Here is a 9,888-nt window from a genome sequence, read left to right as displayed (position 1 = left end):
TTCACTGCTGCCTTGTAACAACTCAGGGATTGGCACACCCCCCCCCCCCCCCCAGGTTCACCTCATTCCACTGCCTGCTGAGTAGGGCTTGAACGCCGATCTCTTGCGCACTGGGCTTTGGGGTATTTTTCAGCAGGTCTGGCACTGTAGCTCCTGTTCCACTTGGCATAAGGCTTTGAATCAGTGTGTGACTGACTAGCCCAAGGCGCTTACCAGGGAGGTGGGGAACGTGTGTTCAGGGCACTGTTCCACAGGGTAGAGGTAGGAATTGAACCTGCATCTCCCCCCTGAGGGGTTAGTGTTCCAACCTCTGGGCTAAGGGGAACAGCCACCTCAGGCACCAACATTCCAGGAGCTGGTTCATGCCTGTGAATCCCAGGCAGAGCCAGATGCCTCCCTCTGGCCTGGACATAGGCACCTAATTCTCTTGCAGGAGAGGGATTTGGACCACACCCATCCTTGGCCTTTCCTATTGGCTAGGTTAGGTGGCACCTTCCTCAGCTTGCTGTGGAGCCCTTTCTTCAGTACCGAACTCTCTCCCTGCAGTGCAGCGAGAGCTTTGACCAGTTTGCAGGGACAACTGATGGGAACACGATTCCCAATAGGGAAATCCAGTTGTTGTCTGGCACCCAAAGCATGCACATAAAACAGCTGCACTGGTCTAGGCATCTCGTTTGTACAGCTGACTTACCCAGATAATACCCAGGCCCTAGTTTATGGGCAGCTAAAGGAAGGCACCTGCTGTCATGGCAGCCAGTACAAACCACAGGGCAGGGCACCTAAAGTTAGGTGTTGAAACACTGAGCCTACATCCTCTTTGTGGATTTAGTCCTTTGCTCTTCCTGAGCTACAATAAATGAGAGTAACTCCTGGATGTCTTGCTCCTTTTCAGCTGGCTACAGGCTTGGCATGCTCCTCAGAAAGGTCTGACAAGGAGAGAGGCTCATGCAGAAGTAGAGTCAGGGGGAAGCTTTTGTTAATCTGCTTCACAGCTGGTGGCCATGCTGCTTTCAGCGCTGGATCTGAACCAACAGTAATAGTGTAGTGTGACAGGCTCAGGCCAGATGGCTATAGGCAAGTGATCCTATTGGGATCCCCCCCACTGCTAAAGGACCTCCCCTTGCCTAAAGGGAGTGTCCACAAGACCTGGAAACCAAATAATTCTGGGGGACAACTAATGAAATAACAGGGACAGGAGTGAGGTCAAAGGGTCAAACGAAGGGAACCTGACGGGGCCCCTCGAAGGCATCAAGGGAGCCAGTGGATGCCCCCAGAGGAACGCTGCCCGGCTGTGTGAGCGGATGGAGGATCGGAAATAGGCCCCACCGTCACAGGAGAACCCCATCAGCCACCCTCCTCTAGATAGCCATTTTAGCCAGGGCCAGGAGGTCCCATGACTTTGTGGGGCCACAGACAGGGGTGCATAGCTAAGAAGGTGAGGGGGAAAGTGCAACCAAAAACATAACAGGATATCAACAGTAATGGTAGGAAGCAGGAAAATTCTAGTGTGGGTTTGTTTCACAACCTTCTTCTGTGAACAGACTCTTTAGGGTATAAGTTTATATATGCTCAATAGATATGCATGTGCATAGAAAACTCTTTACAGGCATAGGGTGAGTTCTATCTACACTACTTGATCCAGTTGCACTTTTTACAGTTACTCAGTAGCTACTACTACTCTAGGAAGATTTCAGGGCTTGCTTGCAATGGAGTCTGGTCACTCCAAGAGAAAAAACCAGCATCAATAGGGTTTACATGAAAGAGGCTTCACGTTGCTCAATTTAAAGCAACTTGTATAGTTAAATGAACTGGTAATGTTATCATAAAAACCTCCAGGATATGTTCTAGTGTTGTAGGGCTCAGCAATACAAATAATTATGAAACTTCTACATTTCCTGGAGGGGGCGATGTTGCACTTCCCAGGGAGACCATCATTGAACTCCAAGGACAGATCAGCTAATCTTGTGCAGTGATGTGATGAGTCCTGAATCCAGAGTTCAAACAGCCTTTTTGCTTTCATTGAGGCTAAGTTTTGAATTCTGTTTCAGAAGAGGAAAAGAAAGCAGCAGGTAATCTGCACCAGTAGGATAGTTATTTCCTATCAACGGGCAGGTGGCTGATTTGTTCTGAAGCCATATGGTATCATCCTCACTCCTACAAACCAAGACAAAACAGTGTCGTTACTAGGGCACTTGCCTCATGAAAGGTTTAACTTGAAAATTTACCTAAAACACCTTTGATCTGTGCTACATTAAAATGTGGGTAAAATCCCCATCTCTGATGGCGCAATTGGGGAAAAACTCCCCTAACCCTGCCCCAGCTTTTCCATCCGAAACATTTATCCCCACCTTTCCACCCCACCAAAACATCCCTGTTTTCCCTTAAATATCATGTGGCTTCAAGAGACACTGTGGGAGGTTCTGCACCAGCTCTGATGGCCTTTCCCTGGTATTAGACAAACACTGGGGAGTGTTTAGCAGTGGTGGTGGGAGGAGGTAGAGGTGTGTCCTTCTCCCCCTCATACTCACCATAACATGTGAAACCACGGCAGATGGAGGGGAAGCAGTGCCATAGAAATGTCTGACCCAGTTGCAGGAAGGGGTGGTCTGCGTGTAGCTGCTGGTCGGGGAGCAATTATCTCACAAGTCTTTAAAAGTAGTTTCTAAATCCATTCACTGTGAACCTGTTCCACCCCTGCAACCAGGGCAAAAAAACCTGACCTGACAGTTTCACACAATATCACATCTCCATTACTGAATGCAATGGCTTAGTGTTGATTTTCATTCTTGTTCTGAATGGTGTGCCCCGTATAGGATAGCTGATTTATGCACAGGTGCAATGGTGGATGAGCCCAGAATCCATCCCCTTTGTATGCAAGGACTTGCTACTGGCTTACACCCTAGGGTCTGAAAAAATATAATGAAACCAAAACTCATTTCCCACCTCTTTGGGGCCCTTTAATCAATCAAGTTGCCATCTTCTTTCCCTGAACACTTCTTCTGAGTCCCTTTCAGGAGGAGGCTGGATACTGCCCTCCTTAAAACTTAGTGACAAAAGCGCTGGACATCTCCTCCTGAAAATCCAAACTCTCTGATGGTTTCCTGGCTTGCCAACTCTGTACCTAGCAAAGTCTCTCCCCTTCACCCCATTCAGCTGTGATGCGACAAGGACACCTTCCAGCAGTGATGCATAAACAACGTGATAGGCCAAGAATACTAGAACCATCATGGTTTATTGACTTGTAGGCCATCCATACCAGCACCTCCTGCTGATTTGTTTTTCACTGTATGTTACACTGGCGTAAGATCAAATGCAGTTATGAGATTGAACCAAAAGGTCTAATTCTTTAAAATCAGGCCCCCTGTTCTGTACCTTTCACAAATGAATGGCAGTTTGGAATAAGCTACACCACACCCATGACAGGTAGTAAATGGCAATGCACGGTTAACACAGCTGTACCGCACACCACACCTTACAGGGAATGGTAACATAGGAGGGATCTGTGTTTAAGTTAACACCAGGTGGAGGCCCAAAGGGCACAGACAGGACACTGAGAACTGTTTGCAGGACAAATGAAGCAGACTGCATCATATTCATTTCTGAAACAGAGGTACCAACAACTTCCAGCACAGGTTCCTGGAGACTACAGCTATCTTGAACCAGATCTCTTTCATGCTGGGACCTGTAGTTTCTATGTGCTACAGCTCCATGTGAAAGATGGGGCAGCTGCAAGCTGTATTGTGGAATTGTATGGGTCACACAGTTGGACTAGCCCTGCATTATATGATCATATATTTATACATACACACACACACACACACACACACGATCATACAGACACCACCGGTCAGGGATGGGCTAGATAATACTTAGTCCTGCCATGAGTGCAAGGGACTGGACTAGATGCCCTCTCGAGGTCCCTTCCGGTCCTATGATTCTATAGTGTGGGCCAAGTTCAAGCTAGAATGGGCAGCCCAAGCACACACTTCCACTCCAGAGGCTGTTTGGCTTTTATATCTTTGGGATACTTTGACGCTTTCCTTTCCTAAAGCTAAGCAGAGAAAAAGATAACAGAAATTAGGGGGAAAAAATAACTCACATACAATGTACAGATATGATTTCCAGCTCCTGTGCTAATACTACTTGTTGAAAAAACAGCCGGATGGGGGATAGATGAGAGCGTGTTTTATAAATGTAGCAGAAATCATGCACTACATGTCAGTGATGAAAGAATTAAGTCTTTATCCACCAAGGGGAAGACAACAGACTTTCTGACAAACCCAAAACTACTGAATGCTAGTAAGTACCAGAATCCCAGTGAAATCAGATATTGCCAGAGTAATTTAGAACATTAAACAGCTTATAAGGGGAAACTTGTGCTTAGCAGAGGGTAAATTCAATGCTGGAAGCCATAACGTTTCCCTGGATACAATACAGTATTTAGTAGGGGGAGAATTTATATCCAAAAAAGCTGAGAGTTAAGAAGAGTGGTACAACTCGCAATAGGAGGATTCCTGTCAGACCATTTTGTCTGCTACTGGGCCCATTGCATCCTTCCTTCTCTGTGGAGACTGTACAAATTCCAAACCGTTCATAAGACACTGTTCAATGAAAACCAAATGAATTGCACCCATAGGAAGAAAAAGGGGGAAACATGCAGCATCCCGAATATGTAACAGGGGAGGCATTGTAGATAACACTTGTGTGAAGTCCAGTCTGAATGCACTGTTAGAATCTCCTGTAGTGCAGAATCCATTGGCATTTCAAACTGTCTGCAAAGAGCAGATTCGCAAAATTAAAAACAAGGGGCACCTCCTGATTAGTGTTAATTTTAAAAAGTTTTTGGAAACTTTCAAAATGTGCCTTTGAAAGAATCACGCCCATTCCCCCTGGAACCAAACAAGGGAATCCACTCCCGCTGATCACTGCCGCAATGATGTTTTGTCTTCAGAGAGGCTTCCATTTTTCCTTCCTATTCCTCTTCCTCCTCCTCCTCCTCCTCTTCATCATCATCCTCATCATGGCAATGTGTGATTTCCTGAGGAGTCTGGGGGAAGAGGTTAGGTGGTTTAATTTCACTGACTGACCGGGTCAGTTGATGCCGTTTGTAGTCGGAATCTTTGAAATCCACTGAGGTGCGGTTGCGGGTGGCCAGAGGTGACTCCTTTTCATTGATGTCCACATGAATGTGCTCCACCGTCGATTCATGTGGCATCTATACAAAAACAACAGAGAGGAGTGGACCTGTCTTATTGTCCCAGGAGGAATGCTGTGATCAGCCATGCAGATGCTCTCATTATTTCTCCAATATATGCAAATACTAATGAAAAACAAGCACCTGAAGTTTGTTAAATATGCTGTACCCTTGGGATTGTGACCAGAAAGCAGGCCCCACCATGCTGTGTATGCCTGCAGCATTGCAGAACTAATACTAAAACACAGGTATGCACGAGGGCTTTGGGCTGAAACGGAACCTAGTGAAAAGGAAAGGAGGACTAGTCGCACCTTAGAGACTAACCAGTTTATAACCAAATGGGTTAGTCTCTAAGGTGCCACAAGTCCTCCTTTTCTTTTTGCGAATACAGACTAACACGGCTGCTACTCTGAAACCTGAACCTAGTGAAATCGTTTTCACTACTCTCTGAACCACTTAGCGCCTTACAGATGAAGACCAGTGACTTTTCATGCTATCCATTCAGAACAAATTGTCCCGTTATCTTTCATAAGACAGCACAAGCCCATGACATTGACATTAATATCATCAACAACATCAATACTGAGGGCCAATAATTAGCCTAATTACAGCCTATGGTACTCTCCCCTAGGAAAGCCAGTGTGGAGAACAGCAAAACTGGTAACTAGATCCAGTGTTATCCCTCTGTACGTCTTGTCGCATCACTGCATGCATCCCCAACTCTATGCTGCTCTACATGTGATTCTGAGGATGATCCCCAGGTCCTTTATTCTAAGCACCAGTATTTTTCTTTTATAATTCCTCTATCCCCACTGAGCAGCCCACATTACTGTCTCTGGCTGGGAAGGTGGACAGCTTTCGGGGTGGCCAATGCCATCCTAACAAGCAGGAGTCGATCACCCTCCACTAAAGAGCTCAGACACCTCCATAACAAGCTTAAGTGCCTCCAAGCCATAATATGAGAATTTGAGTTTCCTATCTCTTCTGCACTACAGTAGTGATGTCCCCAAGTCCTTAATAGTGTTTATCTGGTTCTGCCAACACCACACACTAGACAGTTCTGATGGCATTTGCCTGTCAGGACTGCTGCTGGATTCTCAGTGGGTTACAACTCACCAGTACGTGGGCGGCTCTGAAGAGGTAGCTGAACGGATAGTACAGGAGGTTGATGAAAGATGCTGCATAGAGATCTGCATAACGCATCACCTGGCTGGCAAAGAGGGTCTGTCGTGAGCCACTACGGAACAGGCTTCCCATCATCCCATAGCACATGTCCATGTCGTGAGTCACTTTCTACAAGCAAAAGGCAGATTCAGTGCTCTGGCCAGAGAGCAACGCAAACTCCAGCAGAGAGACTGGGAAAAGATCGTCACGTAACTGGGACATTCAGAGTTCCTGGGCTGCTCAGTTTCTGCAGGGGTCTCAGAACAGAGGGGCACTTAACAGGCTGTGTGTGTTCTAACAGCGAGACCCCACAGCATCCATATTCACATCTAATGGAGGGGAAAGCTGTACTGGAATCAATGACATTTCATCATAGCTGCAGCCATCCCACCAGGCTGTGATGTCATCTGAACAGGGTTTGCCTGATCAGTAGATGGGAAACTTCCAGGGAACACCAAGAATGCTGTAGGAGGTGGTGACAGACAGCCAACAGGCAGCCCATCTGAGTCAATATGGAATCAGTGCCCCAGAATGGTACCAAGGGGCACTATGCTTCTTAGATCAGGCATAAAACCAAGGTCTTGACCAGGGCATTCTCCCTAACAGTGCAGGTGCTACCCCAATGACCTGGCCAAATTCCAAGTGGGGTAACAACCTTCTGTCTACCTAAAGCTCCTTTTTAATTTCAGTTGAACATGATATACTTCCCTGCCTATGAAAGTTATTGTGTAATGCTGCTGCATTTCACCCCAAAGGTGGCTGCATTTTAGTGCTGAGGGAAGTGATCCCAGTATACAGTGTGAAAAGGTGTTTTTATAACTGATACCTTAATACGTTTCTGGATGGAACTGATGTCAGGCCGTTCATTGCTGCTACTGTCCAAATGCCTGGTTATAGAAGAAAAATTACACAACGTTGTTTGAAAACATTTAGGAAACTAGGTGGTTTAGGGTATTTTTTAGTTAGGAAGTATGGTCTATAGAGGAAAGAAGGCTAGCTTTGTGGGTAGAACCCAGGATTATTAGGAGTCAGGACTCCTGAGATCAACTCCTGGCTGTGCCACAGACTCATTGTGTGATCTTGAGCAAGTCATAACCATTGTGTGCCTCAGTTTCCCCATGTGTAAAAAGAGGATACTGCTTACCTAACTTAGAGGGGACTTGCTGGGATTCATTATCTAATATTTACAAAAGTGCATTAAGATCTTCAAATGACAGCTGCTATGTGGGGTAGGAAATTATTATACGAATGTTGGAATACTCACTTGTACAGCTCCGCCAAGAAAATGTCCAGACTCTGCAGCTCTTCAAAAAGGGCTGAACAATTCCATAAAAGAGAAGAAAGAGGGTCAGAGGGCTAAACCTGAAAGTGCCAAAAGCAAAAGCATCACATTTCCAGCTCTTCTCATAGGAGGCAGCTGTGGCCAGGAATGGAAAATAAAGCAGAGTGCGCAATTGGTCGGGCTGACATGGCGAGAAACAGGTGTCTAATGTAGATGGTTCAGATAAAGAGTTGAATGCACACCGTGCAGGCCTGGCAGGGCTCAGGACTTGCTTTCTGGGACTGATCCCTGCTGCTTTAGGGCCCACACCTGCAGGTTTTATATAAGTAATTCCTTTGACATCAACGGGGCAATCTGTCTGAGCAGGGCTGCAGGACAGGGCCATTGAAATGGTTCTACACTGAAGGCAGTTCTGTTCTGTGTTGTGAGTCCTGCTGCTGTCTGCAGCTGAATGGAACGAAGCTGGGTCCCAAATAAATTGAGGTGTAAGGAGAGCAGCATGGGGACCCCGCTAGTCCAATACTGCGACTAATGCTACGCTAGTTCCTCTATAATACTGCTGAGCTGCTGTGTTCCACCCATGGGAGAATGGGATCTTTGCTTATCCTAGGGATTAAACATGGGAGCTGCTTTCACCTCAGACTTCCCCCTGCTCTGACCTCACACCTCCCCGATCCCCTGCCTTCCTTGTCCTCATCTGCCCTGCAACTTTACATCATGGATAAGTACACAATAAGTTTCTAAGCTTTTTAGAGCACTGCTGTTCCACTGTTACTCTGCAGCTACACGATTAAACACAACAAACGAGATCCTCATTGCTTCTGCCCTGCAAGCACCTCACCAGCAAAGGAGCTAGCCCAGTGACAGCAGAGATCTGTGCTTGAGGCTCAGGATGGGATTCAGGCACCACTTTGACAGAGATGCCAATGGAGGAAGAGAAGGGGGAGAGTAGTGGCGTGAGGGGGTGAGCTGAGAAAGCAGCCCTCCCTCTTAATTAACTGGAACTTCCTCCAGAGAGGGACAGTGTCAGGAGATCAAACACCATGATAAGAAGAACATAATCTGCTAACATACTTTTTAATGAATAACAAACCATTTTCTAACAAGGTTTTTGAAAAGTGACCATTTGGTCACTTCAGGGACATACTGATCCAGTCAGTGAAAGAGGTGTGGCTTATGAGAAAAAATTACATGGGTTTGGAACACTTTAGCCCATCAGATCACAACTTCTATCCATGCCATGTAGAGCTCATTTTAATACATAATGCAACTGGAAATTTAATTCCCCTCCACTGTGCCCAAGTGCAAAAGGCCTAGATCCATCCTCGCAAAGAGATGCCAGTGTCAGCAACAGCCAGGACTGTGGTCTGAGAGGCTGAGCAAGTAGTCCAATCCTTTCCCTTGGGTAACAGGACTGCATCAGCCCCTAACACAGATGCCAAAAGCAAGGGGAAGATCTCAGGAAAAAAAGAAACAAAGGCAGATGCATACTGTCATAGAGCCCCTCTAAACCCTGCCCCAGCTTTTCCCCTCGACAACATACAAACAATGCAATCTTGAGAAATAGAGCTAAAATCTCCCCTCAGTTACAATAGACCAGCCGCAGTGAGGTCAATGTTGCTGCACAAGTGAAGTGACAGCAAAACCTGGCCAGTGGTTGCCTAGTTTCGTACAGCTTTTGTCAGTCCAGACATGCAGCTCCTGGGCTAGTTCGGGAATCACCAGGAAGGTCCTCCAGCCCTGACGTTTCTTGGACTTTAGGATGTCTCCAAAGATGTGGTCTCCAATGTACAAAATGTCTTTGCCCTTAGCCCCCAGCAGGTCACAGATAGTATCCGAGGAACCTGAGAGGGAATGAAAACAGGATGGGTCAGCAATTGTGAAATGAAGGGAAAGATTTCTCACATTTCAGAAGCTCACAACTCAGGCACATGCCTGTCACTGCAGTACAAAAACACAAGTGTCCAGTAATTGCAGCTACTCACAGAGCATACACTGACAGCCAAGACACAGGGAGCTGTGGGCTACAGACACAGCAAGTTGGCCATCTCTTCCCAGAAACCATCTTTGCCAAGTGTATTATCTCCACTGGCCCAGAAAGCAGCATCCTTTGGGGTCTCCCCAAAGCCCCAGTCTGCTCCATATTAGCACATCACAACAGTAGCCAAGCACTTGCAGCTATTTGCACTACAGGAATGCCTTCACAAAGTACTCAGTGCTGTGGTTCCCAGGCTGTGGGCAGTATCTA

At 46.6% G+C, this 9,888-nt stretch overlaps 1 protein-coding gene across 3 annotated transcripts in view; it reads right to left on the bottom strand.

Annotated features, from left to right (window-relative positions):
- Positions 1–3,083: 3,083 nt before the first annotated feature.
- NT5C2 (5'-nucleotidase, cytosolic II) overlaps positions 3,084–9,888 on the bottom strand; it is a 78,279-nt gene continuing 71,474 nt past the window's right edge. The window contains exons 14-18 of one of the 3 annotated variants that reach the window (XM_074959429.1): positions 9,287–9,484; positions 7,623–7,674; positions 7,185–7,245; positions 6,311–6,487; positions 3,084–5,215 (exon numbers count right to left, since the gene is read on the bottom strand). In XM_074959429.1, the coding sequence (XP_074815530.1) occupies positions 4,973–5,215; positions 6,311–6,487; positions 7,185–7,245; positions 7,623–7,674; positions 9,287–9,484 (731 nt within the window). In that variant the 3' untranslated portion in view covers positions 3,084–4,972. The remainder of the gene's footprint in view (positions 5,216–6,310; positions 6,488–7,184; positions 7,246–7,622; positions 7,675–9,286; positions 9,485–9,888) is intronic. The other 2 variants (XM_074959432.1, XM_074959430.1) reach the window with 2 other exon arrangements.

This window comes from Natator depressus, chromosome 7 (assembly GCF_965152275.1).
Source record: "Natator depressus isolate rNatDep1 chromosome 7, rNatDep2.hap1, whole genome shotgun sequence".
In the NCBI taxonomy this organism is placed as follows: Eukaryota; Metazoa; Chordata; order Testudines; family Cheloniidae; genus Natator; species Natator depressus.
This window is presented reverse-complemented; position numbering and strand designations above follow the sequence as displayed.